The sequence below is a fragment of the Salvelinus sp. IW2-2015 genome, linkage group LG27 (assembly GCF_002910315.2).
Source record: "Salvelinus sp. IW2-2015 linkage group LG27, ASM291031v2, whole genome shotgun sequence".
Classification (NCBI taxonomy): domain Eukaryota; kingdom Metazoa; phylum Chordata; class Actinopteri; order Salmoniformes; family Salmonidae; genus Salvelinus; species Salvelinus sp. IW2-2015.
This window is the reverse complement of record NC_036867.1, coordinates 15,221,362-15,242,987: the sequence shown is the minus strand read 5'-3', so window position 1 is coordinate 15,242,987 and position 21,626 is coordinate 15,221,362. Positions and strand designations below refer to the sequence as shown.

General features: G+C 43.9%; 1 protein-coding gene across 2 annotated transcripts in view; it reads left to right on the top strand.

Moving 5' to 3' along the window:
- LOC111953934 (POU domain, class 6, transcription factor 2) overlaps window positions 1–21,626 on the top strand; it is a 97,816-nt gene that overhangs the window by 10,613 nt on the left and 65,577 nt on the right. The window contains exons 3-4 of one of the 2 annotated variants that reach the window (XM_023973419.2): window positions 10,214–10,311; window positions 16,837–17,044. In XM_023973419.2, coding sequence (XP_023829187.1) covers window positions 10,214–10,311; window positions 16,837–17,044 — 306 coding nt within the window. Of the gene's footprint in view, window positions 1–10,213; window positions 10,312–16,821; window positions 17,045–21,626 lie in introns of both variants that reach the window. The other variant, XM_023973417.2, reaches the window with a different exon arrangement.

The window sequence follows — 21,626 nt, the reverse complement described above, 5'->3', positions numbered from 1 at the left end:
GGCWGATTCGCTTCCTTTGAAACCAAAGATTGAGGGAAGAGAAAAGGGTGTGTGGAGGAGGCGGGGGTGCAGGGGAGGGGGTGCGGGGGGGGGTATAGGGCAGTCAAGATCCAGGCTATCGAGAAGTTATTATGTTTTTTTCCCCCCCCTTCATATCTGAGGATGTGAAATAACATTGTGATGCTTCTTTTCTTGGGAAATGGAGTTACGGGCTTCAAAGCAATAGTCGATCCTGTACGTTCCCCTCCCTCCACAGCGTGACGGCACTATGAGAATGTTGTGTACTGTGGAAATTCTGTTAGAGAGAATGGAGGGTCGGTTCTGCCCCCCCCCCCCCTTCACCATGTTTGTTGTTATGCCCATAGAATCTATATAGTTAAAACATTGCAGAACTTTGCATTRTCACCGTGTCACCCCCTGACTAATAGTGAGTTGTATAAATCCTTATTTGGAGGTTAGCACCCTGCTTCACATTGCTGGGGATTGAGGTGAGATAGACTCCTATGCAGACTGGAGCACTTTCTGTGATTCTGGGATGATAGATGCTGCACAGTAGCAGTGTAATCCATTATTATGATACTGTTATGAGAGTGGACGATGTGGAGGCAGAGTATTGGGGGGGAACAGAAGCTRTGTGGGACAGGGGGCAGAAAGTGGGACAGCATTAGTGTAGGATAGCCTGAGGGCCCGAGGCTGATGTGTCAAGCGTGATATGTGGGTGTCTAGTCGCCCCCCGCACCGGCCCCTGTCCCCTTCCCCATCCCCGGCCCAGTCTCCACCCACAGACGCCACCGGCTGCCTCTTAATTGTTCTGCCACTGCTCTCGTTTGGCCAGATGCAACGCAGGTTGACAGGCGGCCGCTCTTTGGACGCGGTGAGTTCACCGTACATTCTACATTTTCTGCCTACAGTAATGTAAGGGTTGTGAACAGTTCACATAGATATCACTGTTTCTTTCTTTGATACACTATATATACAAATGTATGTGGACACCCATTCAAATGAGTGGATTCGGCTATTTCAGCCACACCCGTTGCTGACAGGGGTATAAAATAGAGCACACAGCCACGCAATCTCCATAGACAAACATTGGCTGTAGAATGGCCTTACTGAAGAGCTCAGTGACTTTCAACGTGGCACCGTCATAGGATACCACATTTCCAACAAGTCAGTTCGTCACATTTCTGCCCTGCTAGAGCTGCCCCGGCAACTGTAAGTGCTGTTATTGTGTGCTGTTAACGTGCTGTTAACGTCTAGGAGCAACAACGGCTCTGCTGCGGAGTGGTAGACCACACAAGCTCACAGAACGGGACCACCGAGTACTGACGCATGTAGTGCAAAAAAAAAAATCTGCCCTCGGTTGCAACACTCACTACCGAGTTGCAAACTGGCTCTGGAAGCAATGTCAGCACAATAACTGTTTGTCGGGAGCTTCATGAAATGCATTTCCATGGCCGAGCAGCCGAGCAGCTAAGATCAACATGTGCAATGCCAAGCGTCAGCTGGAGTGGTGTAAAGCTCACCGCCATTGGACTCTGGAGCAGTGGAAACACGTTCTCTGGAGTGATGAATCACTGGGTTTGACGGATGCCAGGAGAACCCTACCTGCCCCAATGCATAGTGCCAACTGTAAAGTTTGGTGGAGGAGGAATAATYGTTTGGGGCTGTTCGGGCTAGGCCCCTTAGTTCCAGTGAAGGGAAATCTTAACGCTACAGCATACAATYACATTCTAGACCATTCTGTGCRTCCAACTTTGTGGCAACAGTTTGAGGAAGGCCCTTTCCTGTTTCAACATGACAATGCCCCCGTGCACAAAACGAGGTCCATACAGAAGTGGTTTGTCGAGATCGGTGTGGAAGAGAGCCCTGACCTCAACCCCTGCGAGCCAGGCCTAATCGCYCAACATCAGTGCRCAACTCCCTAATGCTCTTGTGGCTGAATGGAAGCAAGTCCCCGCAGCAATGTTCCAACATCTAGTAGAAAGCCTTCACAGAAGAGTGGAGGCTGTTATACCAGCAAAAGGGGGACCAACTCCATATTAATGCCCATGATTTTGGAATGAGATGTTCGACGAGCAGGTGTCCACTAGGGCTGTGGCGGTCACAAAATRTTGTCAGCCGGTGATTTTTTAGCAAATAACTGTCGGTCTCACGGTAATTGCCTGTTAATTAACATAAACACATTTAGCATCTCCTGGCTTCCACACATAGTCTACAAGCCACTGATGCAGACCTTTGGAACATCTACATTTTAAAAAGTCTAATAAATCCATGTAATATTGCATACACCTTCACCATAAATCCAATATTTATTTTAGACAGGTCTAAAGAAGCATGATATGAAGAAAATGTAGTCTATTTCAAAAGGACAAAATAGCATACTCTAAGTTGTCCTTATGTGAGCTGGCTATTCCAAATGGCTGTGGGCTACACTAGTTCATTTAGCAGACAAGATTTGCTTTGAATTCCATGGCATTCTTTTATAGTATGAAGAATACAATTTAACAAAGCTGAATAAAATAGAAAGGAAATTTTCTCCAAACTGTTTGAGGGAATGCGCACATGCGGCTATTGTGTTGAGCGGTTACCAAATAAAAATGTATTCCTATATGCTTAATTTAGAGTTATTAATGTAACTTTAGTTCTTCTACAAATGTTAGGCTACATGATGCGACTCTATCATGTGATCAGCTCTTTCTCACAGGCTACAAGTGAAGACAGACACATCGGGGATGCAACTGCAAGAGTCCTTATCCAATTCCGACGTGCATATTGAAAGAAGATATTGAAAGAACTGTCCACGTTTACTTTTCGTCTGCTAACAAGATGATTAGGACTAACGAACAGCAAAAGCACTAGCCTATGTCATTCTACTGTCCCCCATAGTACAAAAGTCGACCTATTCTATTCTGTGCAAGAAATAAATATTCCAAATATAGTCTGGGACAGTTATGGGATGCGATAGATCCCAAATTAATACAACCACTAGCATCCCTCAAAAAAAWMTTAAGCAATGTGGCTGACGCAACAGATCAGAACGTTTAGCTTAAAATGTTGATAAACTATGTGGCTATTTCTTCACATTATAAGCGCWYCAATGCACACATGGWAGTAGSCTYTAAGRGKSAATGTTRCATTAGCGGAAAACACCATTATRAAAAGTGACCGCAAATACAATTATGCATGTAATGCTTTTATTATAAAGGTGCATTTTTATGGTGAAAATGATCTTCCCCAAACTTGAKACTCWCMCGCTGCTTATYTATYCCAGTTAGGCTCTACAGCCCTTGTAAAGCGCATTAATGTGCTTAATTTTAGGAATTTATTTGGCCACTTTAGTTGTGATACAAACCTTATCAAAACATATAGYCCTATGGGCTAGGCTACATGAGGTGTGCCACTATGAATCGAAAAAGTCAACAACAACAAAAAGGCATTGTTTCTTATGCTGGGCATCATTCACAAGTGATAATATATAATTCAGAAGTAATAGGCTGATATTGTCACCCATCAGACTATTCTTGATTTAATCTTGTCTTTACATATACTAAATAATATATGTGTGATATTTGTTTTGATTTAGAATGGACCATTATCARGCACCTGTCTCGAAACAGGGGCAGCGGGGGAAAAATACATTTAATCTATTCACTTAAATAGCGAATGGAGGACGCTTTTCTCGTGGTTCGTTTTCATGCCAGTCAGGTAGACTATACTCCTGTTTTAAATATAAGCAATGTGCTTAATATTAGGAAAGTTGAGAAATACATATAGTAGACGTAGTCTATAGAAAARTGATGGGATCCTCCTCTTTTTAGTAATTGCATAGCCTATAGAAATGTTGCGCAACATGAGCTCCTGGGCTCTCAAGAAGTGTTTAATGTGATTTTTGATTTCATTTGCATTGATGTCAGAGTGATTAGAGGGACAATAGAGGGCTGAGTACCAGGCAGTTAGCACATTTGGTAGACTACTAATGACCAGCAGCCACATCAGAGCTTGGAGAAGCCTAATCACATGTGACTAAATGGTCATGTGGAATCTGACTGCCTTCARCACTCGTGACCACCGGTGTGGCGGTAATACGGTCACCGCAACAGCCCTAGTGTCCACATAGTTTTYGTCATGTAGAGTACTTTTGAAATGAATTGCATATAATGATMAATCACTTATTTGCTCTTCATTTGAAGCCGTATTACTCCACAAATCACTTTGTTTGTGACAGGAAAACACATTGGATAGAGATCCAGACAGAGAGCTATGGTTAAAGAGAAACCCTCTTGCGTGACGATGAAGGGGGCACCAGATCAGGCRGAATCCTATTTACCACAAATATAATTTAAGTAATTTCAGAAGAGGCTCCCATCAATAGGAAGGGAGGCACCTCAGCATTCRCCAGCTCTCCTAACAGGCTTACAGCTCTCTCAGGCAGGCCCTGATTTCACCGTCCATGCTGCACTGATGACCATAAAAGGATGAGGAATAATTTGGGATTGTTATTGGTCTCTTTCAACCCTGAGGTAATCAGGTTGACATTGCTTGGGGAATGAGGAGAATGGACCGCAACAGATGTACTCATGTGCAAAGTGTTTTGCTCCCCTGAGAGCTGCCTGCACAAATGCTCTCTCTCTCTCTCTCTCCAACTCTCCCCCTCTTCCTCCTCTCCACCCCCCCGTCTCTCTCACTCTTCATCACACCCTCTCCTTCTTGACCTTTGCGATGAGCATTACCCCTTCTCTCCAATTGACCTCATCCTGTCCCATTTGTGCTCTCCAGTCTGCTTGGCTCCTGGTCCACTTCAAGGCAGAAGGAGAGGCAGGTAAGAGCAGGCCAAGAGTACTTCCTGTTGGAGGAAGACCCATGGCCATGTAAGAGAGGATAACTATGGGAGGATGCTACTTCCCTGTTATCAGTTGCATTTACATACTGACGATGACCAATAACTACACTGAGCAGCAACAGGGGGGGTCTATACTTCAAAAACATTGTTTTTACCCTGTAATAATTTCTTAATGGGAAGACAGTCTTTAGTCAGTCTCTATACCCCCCCCCTCTATCCCATGTTCTCTGGTGATCCTGTAATTACTGACGCCAGAAGTGGCTGAAGAACTGCTGAGGTGAAAAATCCAATCCACACTGCCATGTGCTTTGCTTTTCTTCCCATGTAATACCTTGACTCCATAATTCCACTTATTGGTGGAATAATGAATGAATTTGATATTTTTGCCTGTAGGGTCTGGAGCTCCTTGCTGCTCCAGCAGAAATCAACCATTAATATAAGGGGCCCAGAGAGACTGGCTCGGCCCCTGACCACCAAGCCCCTGCGCTGGGCRCTTAATTAAGGAAATGACAGCTCTCCAGGCTCTAGTGTACGATAATGCAGCTAATGGTATTACAGGCAGCCACTCAACAGTCAATGTCTGGTGTGTTCCGACTCCAAAAACGCTATTGACGTATAACCAGCCAGCCTCTCCTCTGAGGGTCTCTAAACAGAGTATTACTTTCCTGCTCATCCTCAGGGAGCCATTTAATAAAGAGGACCCAGAGGTTATTGGCGGAACATTATCCTCTGGGTTATTGTTGAGGGATTTGGTGTGCTCAATGCAAGACAGAACAATGCTACAGACGTATTTGATCACCCTTTTTGCAGGACAACGTTCCTGCCACGCAGGAAATGTCAAATGTGTAGTGTATTTGGCCAATGGTGCATGTCTTAACCTAGTTTGAGAAAAGCTAAGGGATTGGTCGAAAGATGGCTGAGTTATTGACAAATCCAAAATCTAATTGTATGTGTCCATTTAAACCACTGTAAATCCAGGTCACTATACAGTACTGTCCCTTCTCTTATTTTCAGATATAATGCAGTATGACTTACTGGGGAATAGGAAACTCTCTCTCTCTCTCCTCCTCTCCCTCTTTCGCTCCCGCGCGTAGAAAACTTGTGTTTGTGCCAATACCATAAAAGCTATGCCGTGTCAGGCATTTCAGAAGCATTAGTGGAATCAATGGCCAAACAATCCAGCACAATTGGTCTGGTATTGATAGAATTAAACCTTGTGTATGATGTGACTTGTCATTTCTTTGGCCCAGTATGACGCCCTGACCCCCATCATCAGTGAATCTCTATTGATTCCTGCAGCCTGGGCTTTCACTCTCATTTGTTTAGCACTCAACAATAAGGAACAAAAACACATATTTCCATAGCAAATAGAAACTGTATGATAAGAATGCACAAATGTGTTTTCTTTTGAATGTCGATATTGTGTTGATATTTAATAGTACAAAAAAAGCATGAATAATAAATACGGAGGGGGAATAAACTGTGTTGAGATACGTTTAGTCATTGMTGTTGTTAATATATTAAATGCACGTTGTCATTTATTAGGATGACTCATGTACTGGAGGCAGCTCTGCAGGGTAGCCACTAGATGGCACAGCAACAAAGTCATAAAATCGGATTTTAAACCTAACCTTAACCCTAACCCTAACCTTAACCAAAGTGCTAACCTTAAATGAAGACCAAAGGCACAGTTTGTATAGCCAAGTTTGACTTTGCCGCTGGCCCATCTAGAAATCACTCAGCTCTGCCTCCAGGACAAGATTCATCCCAATACACGTCAACCTGCATATTACATCTCAATGAGAACAGCTACATAACGAAACAACATGCCCTCAGCCCAGCTTTTTGAAAAGAGCCATTACTAAAAAAAAGGGGGGGTTGGGGAGTTTATGGGCTGGTTGATTTTGAAAAGCCTGAATCGTTACCGCGGCGCTCTCTCRTATATTTGACAGCTTATAATGCATCGCCACTAAAATAGCTTAAGTGTTAACGCTTCTTTTATGGACAAAAATTGATTCATAAATGCAGTGGGGTGAAAGCTAACTCGGACACAAAGCCTTCAATAACACCCATGTCATTCACATGGTCAATGGATAAAGCAGTTGTTGCATTAGAGTAGATGGCAAACTGATTGCTTTATGAAATGCGGACTAATTGTTTTGTGTGGTGTTGTGCTTGGGGCAGCACTCTGTATTGAGACGAGAGGCGGATGACGTCAATTAAATGCAGCTCTTTGCACCCCATATACAAACCCTCTGCCCTGTGTGGGCATTGGACGTGGCTCTCCAGTCGCCACTTAGGTGATCAATGCAAGATCATTTATTTAGTGTCAGATATTGGGGAATATTTCCACACCATAAGCCACCGATCACTGATATAGGAATCATTATTGTTGTAGTGTAGAAGAGATGACTGTGGTTGGATATATGGGAGATAGTTTGGGGTTATTCAGTTGTGTTAAATCAGCACAAATAACAGAGTTGAGAAATTGTATTTTATAATAACAAGCATTAAGCTCTTAAGTTCAATGKGAGGTCTATGTGCTGCAATGCTGGGAAAAGGGTACCAAAGAGAGTTTACCAAATCAAAATGAAATGGGAACACATTGACGTTTTCTCGATTTTTGTGCACAAAATAGTGAAGGAATTACTTCAGTCTAAGTATAAAATTGTATTAACGTGTAAGTAGAAAATATGTATAAAACATTATTTCAGCAAACATTTTATCATTCCAAGTGTCATTATAGCTGTTATCAGTCCAGTGTTACTGTCCAAAAGGGAATCCACTTAAAGAAACCTTCACAATATATAAACTGGTTAAAATAACAAAGAACCTAGTAATAAAAGATAATTGAAGATGGACTCCCAAGATATTTCTCCCGTCAGCGTTTTAATTTTGTTAAAGAAATCACGACCAGCACCTTAGGGAAAAGATGTGCATGTGCATTTATTTACTATCGATTCCTTTCCCAGAGCTAAACGTCTTTACGTCACAGATATTTGCAGGCAGATCAAGCTTTCTCTTAACATCCCGCTGAAATTATTGCGAGATGACGCAATGAAGGCATACAGCAGTTATTTAATAAGCCATAGCCCTCTGCGCTGCTTATCAAATGGAATATATTATTCACTACACCAACTGTGTTCATTACTTATTGATTGGTATTGCCATGCTGTAAACTTTCATTCGCTCATCAATAATAGAGCAGAGTGATCCCTCTGATTAGGGGTGGATGCCATAGTCAAGCCGCTGTTTATTTCATCTCTGATATTGAGACGGAATGGATATATGCTAATGAGATGAACTGCTGCCAGTGTTCAATGTTCAATTCCACTGTCGTGTTTCGTCGTTCTTTGATATGACATTTGATGATATGCGTGCTTGTAGTTGTCGAAATTGATCGGAAACCAGTGGGGTCATTGAGTAATGCRTAATATATTCACAAATATGAACGAGATCCTCAATTGACTTGTGAATTTCCGGTTGTCATTATATGAAGAAACTTGTCTTCAAAAGACATTWGATCAAGTCAGAGGAAATGGTTGAATTGATGTCATGTATCATATCAGTGAGAAACCCTAAACTTAGCTCYTCATCACGCAATTATGATAACGTCTTTTGAATGTTTGCCCCGGTGTTAGGATGAGACTAGGTTTCTGCTGTCCAAATCCAAAGCCATTGTCTTCAAAATGGTTTTACTTCTCTTCAGTAATTAAAGGCATTGGGTTGGGCTATGTTTGACCCATAATGGGTAAAATTGGTAAGAAACTGCACTGTCTAATGTTAAGTGACTGCAGGGTTGACAAGCTTGGGTTTATGTGGACCAATATCAAGACACAGGCCCAGTGAGCCAGAGGTAGAAACCAGCTCAAAATGCGGGCTTGTCCCCCAGGGCAATTAAATCAAGCATCAAATGCTTAAGGTTCATTTGATGGGTCATGCCATTCACCAATTATTTGGAGTTTATGTAAAGATGAGATGATTTTGGATGGCAGAGTGGAGTTTCGGACGTAATGCGCAAATTTGTACCGTCCCAGTCCCACACAACCAACCAGSAACCACATCTTGACAGCAAAGCCTTCAGTAATACAAAGGTCAAACTTTGATGCAGTGATTCTTTTAGATATATTTGTCTTCTTGTAACTTGCTCAAATTGAAAAGGGATACACCAGTGTATTCACGTTCTTTCGCTTCCTCTAGAACTCTCCCACTCGCTTTCCTACTTTCCRCGATTTGTTTACTTCTTTTACCAACTTGAATTCAAGTTTTTGTGGAAAGTGAGTTTTAATCTGTTGTACAATACATTGAAAGAGTTGTATAGTAGCCTACCATTGATGTATGGCTGCATTTAGAGAAAATATCAATATGCCGAGACCTCTATATTGATGACTTCTTTTGACTTGTGATCAATGTTCTTGACTTTTGGCAAAGATGGACGTTATACAAGTTAGCCCATACGGTATAAAAGCAAATAGTTRATCATTGAACTATCTGAAGGAATATACTTTTAATGAATAGTTTCATGGTTTATCTACTGTATAAAAGTTTCAACAGCTAGGCAGAAGGGACCTATAAAAACTGTACTATAGTGGCAAGGGACTTTTCTATCAGAACACGTCATCACACATGATGACTGAGGTCTGAGATGCGCATGAGCTGTAGAAAGGATGCTGAGAGCGAGACTCCATGTTTTAACAGTCCGTGCCTGTGTCCCAAATGGCGCCCTATGGGCRCTGGTCAAAAGTAGTGCCCTACGTAGGGAATAGGGTGCCATTTGGGACACAAACCTGTGTCTCACCGCCCACCCACCCTGAGTGGTTTTGTTTTCTCTCCTGCCGTCACATCACACAGCAGGCCAGGCTTATTATCATGTCCCTGTCGGATGTGCTCCTCCTTGCTCCGCCGTGGCCTCATACTGTAGGAAACAGGTCTAATTGTGTCTCAGAGCCACAGGCTGTCTTCTGGTACAAGGAGGGGGGGGGGGGTAGATGGGTGATGATACTCAACAATGTAAATGTGGGAATAATGCAGGGCCAGGCCCCACAGTTTATGTGGACCTCCATCTCTCATCCCTCAGCTGTAATCGAGGCCGTCGGGGAGCGGCTGCCTGGTAAGCATCATCCTCACGTCAATGAGACTCTCAACTGGCGGGTCTTTTATTCAGCGCTGATTGTGAACGGTGCCGCAGCGGTTATTGATATAGCACTTTAACACAAAATCCCCTCCCCTCCCCTCCGTACTCGGGGCTGTGTGATCACAGCTGGCTATGTCTGCGTCTGGATGTTTTTTTGTGCATGATTGTTTCAACGTTATAGTGGATTAACATCTCGCTCCCCCTCCCCCTCTCTCCCCCTCTATCTTTCTCTACCTCAGGAGCCCGTGATGGCTCTGTCCAGTCTGATGCCAGCAGCAGCCCGTCAGAACAGAGTCAGCTGGGACAGTGTCACCCAGCCTACCCGGTGGGACCACAGGTGGGTGTRTCTCCATGTCTCCTATTGACCTGCACCCAGTGGTGGAAAAATGACCCAATTGTCATACTTGAGTAAAAGTAAAGATACTTTAATAGAAGATTACTCAAGTAAAACTGAAATTCTCCCWGTAAAATACTCCTTGAGTAAAAGTCTAATAGTATTTGGTTTTAAATATACTTAAGGAACAAAAGTAAATGTAATTGCTAAATTATACTTAAGTATCAAATGTAAAAGTACCAATAATAAATTCCTTATATTAAGGGGCACACTCCAGGGGCACTCTCCAACACTCAGACATAATTTACAAACAAAGCATTTYTGTTTAGTGAGTCTGCCAGATCAGAAGCAGTGGAGATGACCGGGGATGTTATCTTGATAAGTGTGTGAATTTGACCATTGTCCTGTTCTGCTAAGCATTCAAAATGTAACGAGTAATTTTGGGTGTCAGGGAAAATGTATGGAGTAAAAAGTACATTATTTTCTTTAGGAACGTAGTGAAGTAAAAGTAAAAGTTGTCAAATATAAGTAGTCAAGTAAAACATACAGATATCCCCCAAAAACGACTTAAGTACTACCTAAGTAGTACTTAAGTACTTTACACCACTGGCTGCACCTAAACACATCCCACCAGATATTACTGTATCCCACCAGATACAGCAGAACATGAAAATGATCTCCAAATTATATCAAATCCTCCCCAAAGATAATCAGTTGAGATGTCTTTATGAGCATATACTATAAAGCAGTTTTTTGGTGATCACTTTGTCATCAACATAGAATATAGAGAGTTGTTTACATTTCCTCTACCCCTCCCCTTCAAGGCCAACAAAACGCACTCCAACCGCAGGCAGCCCTACTAAACAGCTCAATAGGACAGCCAGTGTATGTGATTGGTTTTACTGGGCTGGTGGCTCTGCCCCGTTTAATGAACATTTATCTCATTAGTGGTGTCTCACTGTCACCTCCCTAAACACAGTAGTGTGAACAGCCAGACAGGCAACCAAGCAGGCACAGAGCTTCCCTCCCTCCCTTCCCTTAATGAGCACACTCTCCCGGCACTCAGGGGTTTGAATCCCAAATGACACCCTATTCCCTTTATAGTGCACTACTTTTGACCTGAGCTCCATGGGCCCTGGTTAAAAGTAGTGCTCTAGGGAATAAGGAATAGGGTGCCATTTGGGACACGGCACTCAGTGTTACTCAATTAAGGGATCCGCTACTGAATCAATCCTCATCAGGGTAAACAAAAGAGGATATMTGAGGGGAAGAGAGACTAACTCACTGAGTTCCCTGCTGAATTATCTCACTCAGCTCAGCAGAATGAGCAGCCYACAACCAGACTGATTAAAACCACACTGTTGATGAGAGACATGATAGCTGTTTAATACACGGATGCTAAACAAGGGTATTAGACCAAATAGAAATGCTTTAGTGCAGCTGGTTGTGCCAGAGCGTACTGTATGAGCTAGAAGAGATTGTTCCCCCAACAGTCTCAGTCTAATATATTAATGCTGTCAGTACAGTCTCAGTGAATCTAACACTTTTCAGAAACAAAGGCGCTGCGCATGCCATAACCAATTCTCCTGTTTCGGGATCAATATGTTTTGATAGATCCTCTCTCCGGAGCCGGATATTGTGCGAACAGCCATTATCCGAGGGTAGTTTACCCAACATGAATGTGCCTTCCTCCCCCCGACAAAAGTTGTCTATCTCTGTGATTACGGGCAATTTCTCAGAGCCTGCCTGTGCTGCAGATGGAAGGGCCTGCTGGCCCCTAATGGGCAGAGAGGCAGGGTACCTCATCTAGGTCTAAAGCCCCATCCAGCTCCACCCAGACCCCATCCAGAGCCCAACTCGACCCAGAACACATGCAGAGAGGCAGGGTACCTCATCTAGGTCTAAAGCCCCATCCAGCCCCACCTAGACCCCTCCACCCAGACCCCATCCAGAAGCCCAACTCGACCCAGAACACATGCCAGAGAGCAGGGTACCTCATCTAGGTCTAAAGCCCCATCCAGCCCCACCTAGACCCCATCCAGACCCCATCCAGAGCCCAACTCGACCCAGAACACATGCAGAGAGGCAGGGTACCTTATCCAGGTCTGGATTCCCACCCAGACCCCATCCAGAGCCAAACTCCAACCCAGAACACTTGCCTGCTCCCTTGGAGCCCCACTCCTCCACACTCAGCTGTCAGCCATGCCAACGCCAGTACCACACCATCCCCACTAGACCTGTGTTGGAAAGACAGGCAAGACAAACAAAGAATGGGAAATAATAACAAACTATTCACACACAGACACCCAAAGGAAGCAGAGTGGGTTGTTTACTATAATGCTCTGGCATTTTAAAAGACAATATAGTTTTTACGATCTGGAAAGTGGTGGCGGCCAGAGGCTAGTTTTTCAGATGTAATCTTCAGTTGAATTAGTACTCACGCTTTGCATGTTTTACCGAAGCAAGTTGGGTAGACAATCAATTTCTAAACTGCCCCCGCCTCTTCTCTTCACAAAAGCCATGAGCCGCCCAGCAACAAACAAACACAAACACAGCCTAAAGACAAATAACAAGGGGTCTTATTTACTCGAGGTGCTCTGAAGCTGGCAGACACGTGCTTGAAATAGTACATCGGCAGTACATTTGATGTATGTAGAATTGTTTTTTAATATCATTCCCTTCCATGTAGCTCTGTCTTCAGTGTCAGGCGAAAGGATCTCATTTAATTTGAAGTTGAAATGAATGTTCAAAGATGTCTTTGATTATCTGCCACTACAATTCAACATGAAATTTACTTTAAAAAACAAGATTAAACATATGTCACTTGCGCTGACAAAATTCCCCCCTTTGTTATTGTCCTTTGATGGTTAGTCTTTGCTCACTCAAATGACTAATTCCTTATTTATAGCTAATGACAAYCGTAATTTGGAATACGTTCAAAGTCAACCAGTGGCACTCCTTTGTGTTATGATTTTCTATAGTACTTCAAAGCAAACTAAAATGGTTCTGAATGTTTTTTAAACCTAATGAGTATTGACTATTTAAGCAATAAGGCATGAGGGGATGTGGTATATGGCCAATATACCACGGCTAAGGGCTGTTCTTAAGCACGACGCAACGCGGAGTGCCTGGATACAGCCCTTAGCCATGGTACAGTATATTGGCCATATACCACAAACGCCCGAGGAGCCTTATTGCTATTATAAACTGTTGACCAATGTAATTAGAGCAGTGAAAATAAATGTTTTGTCATACCCTGGTATACGGTGTGATATACTACGGCTGTCAGCCCATCAGCATTCAGGGCCCGAACCACCCGGTTTATAATAACTTAAAAAATAATAATCATTGTTATTTAATCAGTTTTGTTTACAGGATACAGTTGCTAGCACTAAACCTCTCCCCATGTCATTGACTATCAAAGCTTCGTCGCTGGTCACCTTTTGATCAAAGGTGTAGGTGAAAGAAATACATGAGGAAATTAGAAACATATGTAGGTTTTCTCTTGCCCTGTTGTCTGTTTGAATGCTAGTGTTTCACCTTCCAATCTCTCCCAGCCTCTTGGCTTTAAACCCGTGTAACATCACATTCCTTAAGCTGTGATTGTGTCGGAACTGGTGCTTGCTTTCCTTAGCGCGCCGGGTTATCTTAGTGACACCGCTGTCACCCAGCAGCACCAAGCCTGGAAGTATGGTGGCATGTTGGCACCAGTCGGGCCCCGCCGCTCCCTCGCCACAGACGCCCCATTCAAAATAGAAGCAGATAGCTGCCTAGTACTGTTAAAGTTTCGTGGGCTCAGGCCAGTGTAGAGGAGTCATGCAGAGCAGGAGCAGCACCGAGGTCGCAGGGCAGGCAGGTATACTACAGGCATACAGGAGCTGAGACGTTTAAGGGATGTTTTTTAGGCTGGGCTTGGACACAAAGACACCATGCATTCTTTCTGTCTAGAGGGGCACAACCCAGCAGATGTTTTAGGAATGTCGTTTTACGCCATGTAAAAGGCTTGTTTCCTCTGATGACTTTATGAGAAGTCTGCATCTGGCAAACGGAAGAAAAATCTCGATGATATCAAGTTGAATGCATATCTGGATGTCACAGCTCTGTAATTCCGGTGGTGCTACAACCTTTCCACACCTTGTGTAAAGAACATGAGTTAAACTCGGGGTCAAAGCACTGTGGCAATAGAAATGTTGTCTGTATATTTGCAAACCCACTCCRTGTGAAGATACATTTGAACTGCTCCTCTACTCTGCCAAATATCTCCTGATCTCCAGATAACATATCTTAGCGTACATCTTAGCGTCTGTGTCTARGACTGCACAGATTCTACTCTGACTAATATTAGTGAATGCGGACATGAGGAGGAAAGTGCTGATATTTGGAGAAATGACTGAATCTACGGTACCAGAGGTCAAATCAAATCAAATTTTATTTGTCACATGCACCGACTACAACAGGTGTACACCTTACAGTGAAATGCTTACTCGCAAGCCCTTAACCAACAATGCAGTTTTAAGAAAAATAAGAGTTAAGAAAAATATATACAAAATAAACTAAAGTAAAAAATAAAAGAGCAACAATAAAATAACAATAACGAGGCTATGTACAGGTGGTACAGGTACCGAGTCAATGTGCGGGGGTACAGATTAGTCAAGGTAATTGGGGTAATATGTACATATAGGTAGGGGTAAAGTGACTATGCATAGATAATAGATAATAAATAGCGAGTAGCAGCAGCGTGAAAAAAAGGGGAGAGGGTCAATGCAAATAGTCCGGGTAGCCATTTGATGAGCTGTTCAMCAGTRTTATTGCTTGGGGGTAGAAGCTGTTAAGAAGCCTTTTGGACCTAGACTTGGTGCTCTGGTACCGTTTGCTGTGCGGTAGCAGAGAGAACAGTCTATGACTAGGATGGCTGGAGTCTTTGGCAATTTTTAGGGCCTTCCTCTGACACCACCTAGTATATAGGTCCTGGATGGCAGGAAGCTTGGCCCCAGTGATGTATTGGGCCGTACGCACTACCCTCTGTAGTGCCTTACGGTCATAGGCCGAGCAGTTGCCATACCAGGCGGTAATGCAACCAGTCAGGATGCTATTGATGGTGCAGCTGTAGAACTCTTTGAGAATCTGAGGACCCATGCCAAATCTTTTCAGTCTCCTGAGGGGAAATAGGCACTATCATGCCCTCTTCATAACTGTCTTGGTGTGTTTGGACCATGTTAGTTTGTTGGTGATGTGTACACCAAGGAACTTGAAGCTCTCAACCTGTTCCACTACAGCCCCGTCGATGAGAATGGGGGCGTGCTTGGTCCTCCTTTTCCTGTAGTCCACAATCATCTCCTTTGTCTTGATCACGTTGAGGGAGAGGTTGTTGCCCTGGCACCACACTGCTAGGTCTCTGACCTCCTCCCTATAGGTTGTCTCATCGTTGTCGGAGATCAGGCCTACCACCGCTGTGTCGTCTGTTAATGATGGTTTTGGAGTCGTGCTTAGCCACGCAGTCATGGGTGAACAGGGAGTACAGGAGGGGACTAAGCATGCACCCCTGAGGGGCCCACCCGTGTTGAGGATTAGCGTGGCAGATGTGTTGTTGCCTACCCTTACCACCTGGGGGCGGCCTTTCAGGAAGTCCAGGATCCATGTGCGAAGGGAGGTGTTTAGTCACAGGGTCCTTATCTTAGTGATGAGCTTTGAGGGCACTATGGTGTTGAACGCTGAGCTGAGCTGTGGTCAGATCTGCTCAATGGAGGTTGAGGGAGAGCTTTGTACACGTCTCTGTGTGTGGAGTAAAGGTGGTCTGTTTTTTTTTTTTGTAACATGCTGGTAGAAATGAGGTAAAACGGATTGAAGTTTCCCTGCATTAAAGTCCCTGGCCACTAGGAGAGCCGCCCCTGGAGGAGCATGTATACAGCTCGTTGAGTACGGTCTTAGTGCCAGCATCAGTTTCTGTTGGTAAATAGACAGCTACGAAAAATATAGATGAAAACTCTCTTGGTAAATAGTGTGGTCTACAGCTTATCATGACATACTCTACCTCAGGCGAGCAAAACCTGTGTGTTCATTGTAATGAAATGTAAACCATTCTGCATCCATCTGAGAGGAAAATGCACTGCTCTCATTCAAAGGTTGGAGTTGTATTCCTTTTTCCACACGCCAATGAGCAGCACTGCGTTCCYACTGTCACTCTGGCTGTGGCATGTTTCAAAGCAGATGTCATCAACAAAAACAACAGCATTCATCAGAGCAGCACATTGATTAAAGCACTTCAGTCGCTTGAGTGAAATGAGCGTTACACGTGTGGTTACCTTGTTAACCCATTAATTCCCTCCCAGATGAATTTGATGTGAATATCATAATGTATCTTTATGAATGGCGTGTTCCATATCCCGACACAAGACACTCATAAACCTATGGATGAAATGGACTGTGAATGTGACCTCTCGCTACTATGCATACTAATACATTCATCACCTTCACTATGCCTTTTACTAATGTCAATACATTTTTGTAACCCAGTGTCTTTCTATTCAGTCTCTGCTGGTGGCTCAGCAACTAGCCCAGCAGCTGGCCGGGGGGTCTCCAGGCCTGAACCAGCCCATCCTCATCCCCTTCAATACAGGCGGCCACCTGGGAGGCCAGCAGGGGCTGGTGCTCTCGCTGCCCACGGCCAACATCCAGGGCCTGATGGCTGCAGCAGCCGCACAGGGCATCATGACCCTTCCCCTACAGAACCTGCAAGGTAAGAGGGCTGCTCCACCAGATAACCTCCCACAGTAATGCGTATAAATGCATGCATTTGACGTAATAACAGCAGTAATCTTATGTTATAACATTCACCAAAAGTATTTACTCCTCACACACTGTACGTACCAGTATGTACAGTTTATGCTACACAGGTTATGTGTTACGATTCACCTGTAAAAAATGTCAATCTAAAAACAAACAGAAAGGATAAAAATAGTTTGGGGGGGGGGGGGGGGGGGGTTATGTTCCAAATAGCTGCTCATCTTCAACTTTCCTGGAGAAAGAGCCATATTAATTACAGGTCAGCGTTTTGCCGCGCGGCGCAAAAGCACTTTGTGCCTGTTTTCCCTGCGTAAGAGTGCACTGTACTCTCTTTTCTCTCTTTCCATCCTCATCCGTCCGTCCACGTGGCTGTACTTATCCTCGCCTTTTAAACTTTAATGCCCAAGTGTTCTCTTTTGATCATAGTTGTAAATGGTTTTCATTTTAATGTTTAAAACATTGTCTCTTTTATACCATTAGATTGAGGGATGGCTGGGGAAACCTTCAGTCATGAATGTTGGATGAGAGGGGCCTGGAGTCGCTAATGTAAAAAGATGCCAGGCTGCATGTAAAGCAGTGTGTTTTTGGGTGGAGATTACAATAATGCCAGTGCAGCACAAAGTGCATAGAGAGGAGCCCCCCCCCCCCTCTTCATGTGAAGAAATGGATGGACAGATGGAATGAGTGAGGAAATGGGAAGGAAGGTAGAAGCCCTAATGGACACAAACATGCATAAATAACAACGTGCATCATCGCTATGGGGTGAGCTTTTAATAAACCCCACATCTATCTAGCCATTGAAGCCCCTCCAATGTATCCCGGAGCAATGGAGGATAATGGGACCAGAAGGTCTGTCTGTCTCACACTTCAACAACTCATATTGTATGTGGGACAAGCCAGAGGCTGTGATAACCGACTGACAAACACATTGTCATAATGTTGAAGGAACATAACCAACACCTCTCAATCATCTTTTTTTAACAGACGGTTCGGTCCGCAATCCGTTGCTGTACTTCACCATTTGTTGGGTACAAAGCTAAGGAAAGAAATGCCTTCTCTGCGGTTTCTTTTTAAGCGCACAGACGCATTCACACGTTCTCCTCCCATCCCATCTGAGAGGGACGCATTGAAGGGACCTCCGTGGAGAGAAAGTGACACAAGTCAGGAGTGAAGCTAAATGTCTTGACTGTGTCCAGGGGCCTCTGGCCACGCGGCGCCCCTCCACTCTCCCCTGTCGGAGCTCATCAGGGCCCTGCTGACTATGAGGCCTGCTGGCACAGCACCTCTGTCAGGCAGCCCCGGCCTGCCCCCTTGTCCCTGCCCTCGCCCCTTCGCCCTCCCCCCCCCCTCTACTCACCCCAGTCCCCCTCAGCCCTGATTAATCACACGTTTACTGTTGTCAGTGTCCCTACTCCCTACTGTCGCCTGCAGCGCCCAGAGCTAGCAGCCAGCTCATTTCACGACCTCGGGAGCAAGTGTGTTTACAGCCCTGCTACACCGCACCGTGACACGCTGCTACGCTGGTTAATTAGCGTCAGAACAGACACAGACAACTATTAGCCTACAGTAATGAGACTGCAGGAGGATCTCTGACTCTATTTAAATCTAATGACCCAGCTAATGATCAGCAAATATGTCTGTTTGACTTGGGGGGGTGGATTCTTCACAGTACATAGCACAGTTTAGTAGCTACTATAGCCAGGATGGATTCCACTTTTTCCACGCTTTAACAAATGCCCAAATGTGATGCTAAAAAGTATACCTTTTCTGTCAGCGCTCACTGGCTTTTTAATCCGTATTGTTCACCCCATCAGCTTTTTTAAGGTGCTAAACATTCTTACAACTGAGATAAGCAGAGAAATGTGAGAGCCAAGAGGATTCCCGTTAAGCATCTTTGATCACTTATCTCTCGTTAAACACTCCTGGCATTTTGCCTCGTCTAAGACCCTTCTTTAAAATGAATAAAGAGAGAGAGAGAGAGAGAGCGAGGGGAGAGAGAGAGAAAGAGAGAGCGGGAGATAGGGAGGTAGAGAGAGGAGTGTGCAGGCTGGAGAGTTGTGAGAGTGAGACAGAGTGATGAATAACCGTCATTGTAATGAGGTTGTGCAGTAAAGTTGGAGCTGCTGCTTAAATAAAACGGAGCAGCAGCAGCAGCATCTTGCCGCGGACACGGTAAACACAGCAGCACCCAGTGTAACTTGTTATTTGTCAGAATGATTTATGCCAGGAAACATTCTGTACAAACAAATTCCCATTGAAACTAAACAAGGGAGAAAGGTATCTTGTGTAACAGAGTTTYCACTGTTGTACCTGCAAACTAGTTTAGGGTTATGCTGTTTGTCCAATTTTGTGATGATGCATATTGATTAACTGTAATTAACCTAATTTGACGTAATTATTACTAWATTACTGTTGTATATTGTATAATTAGATATGTGAATGAAACGAAAAACAGTTGCACAACAAGTAGCTAACTAGATACAGCATTCTTGGAAGTATAGATTACTCACATAAATACCCTGCACTCTTAGAAAAAAAGGTGCTATCTAGAACCTAAAAGGATTCTTCGGCTGTCCCCATAGGAGAACCCCTTTGAAGAACTAGTCTTGGTTCCAGGTAAAAACGCTTTTGGTTCGAGGTTGAACCCTTTTCGGTTCCACATAGAACCCTTTCCACAGAGGGTCCTACAAAGGACCCCAAAGGGTTCTACCTGAAATTAAAAAAGGGTTCTACCTGGAACCAAAAGTAGTTATCATACGGGGACAGCTGAAGAACCCTTTTGGAACCCTTTTTTCTAGGAGTGTGATAACAATTTATTGGATTTTCAACACAGCTTTATTGCACGTACAGCCTACAGTAATTGGCCATGCAAGATTGCCTTCCTTGTATTGTAAGTTGTAAAGTATCAAAGAAACAGAATTGTAAAAGCTCAATGGAGGGAAATAAATGAAACATCATTGGCCTGCTTCTTTTCTCTATGACTGACTCGACACTAATTCAAGACTCAATTCAACCAAACAAACCCCTTTCTTGTTAATAAGCGTATCCCGTCCTTATTTGTTCTCAGCCCAGGCACCAGGCACCGCGCACATGACATCAGAGACCACAGTTCCAATGGTGAGGTGAGAGTATTGTTCCCCTCACTTGAAACGGCACTCAGGGATCCAGGTAGATAAATGCTGTGCATCCCACTCACCTAGCGGTGCCGCCTAATGAGAAGACATGTCAGTAGCAATCAAAGACATGTCTCCTCCATGGTTTGATGAAAACGTTCAAACACTACCGTTTTCATGTTGTGAGTGGGTGTTAACATGATACAAATTATGGAAATCACTCTGCTCATTACAACACCAAAGGGGTGCACTAGTTAGTCCATGTCAGACTCCATCTCTCCCGCTCAGCTGAATGCAGGTGGGGGTATGCCACCGCTCTTTTAAGAGATTAGCTCACCACAGCACCACAGCTCCCAGGAACCATGGGATTTAAAGTGAATCCCTGTCTATACCCTTTTCCTTACCCCTTTCCACCATTGGTGCATTTCAAACATGCCACTTTTTATGAACTATACTGTCGTACAATGTGTGTGTGCGCGCGCGCACATTTGCATGTGTGCGTACTTGGCAGCGAATAAAAAGCTCTGTCACATAAACATTTGAATTTTGAGAATCCTAAGAATAACTAACATTACAGCAGACTGTCATGGTGGTAAAGATGAGCTATGCAAAACGTATAATAGTTCATCTAATTTCAGTTTATGTGACAAAACAAGCAATGTAGAAAATCATAATACAACGAGGGTCTAATCCTGAATGKTGATTGGTTAAAACAACATTCCAGCCGGTGTCTATTCCACAAGTTGCCACCGGCTAAATTGGYCTCCCGAATGGCGCAGCGGTCTAAGGCACTGCATCTCAGTGCTAGAGCCGTCACTACAGAAACCCTGGTTCAAATCRAGGCTGTYTCACAAACAGCCGTGATTGGGGAGTCCCATAGGGTGGTGCAGAATTGGCCCAGGTTTGACCAGTGTAGGCCGTCATTGTAAATAAGAATTTGTTCTGAACTGACTTGCCTAGTTAAATAAAGGTTACATTTAAATAATCTATGACGTTAAAATGSCTATTTACTCTGTTCCATCTGACTGCACATGGGATTAAAAGGGATCAGCCCAGCCAAGCGATTTATAAACTTGATCTCAGCTATAATCTCACATTTCTTTTAGACTAACATTTAGTTTTCAACAGCGGAGATTTGTATAAATGTTGCTGTCTGTCTCTCCGACATTTGCAACATTGTTTCAATGTTGAATCTCCTGTTGTCCCATAGTAATGAACAGGATGAGACAGCGCTTCTCAGCCAGTTGAAATCCTTAATCAGCTGGCATAATTTTTATGGATATATACAAAAAAATGGTCAATTGAAAAAAGGTGAAACTATCACGTTTCAGGTAAGACCCAAATGCAGACTGTGTCGAAGTAACAATGTTTATTACAGTAACAGGGGCAGGCAAATGACAGGTCAAGGCAGGCAGGGGTCAA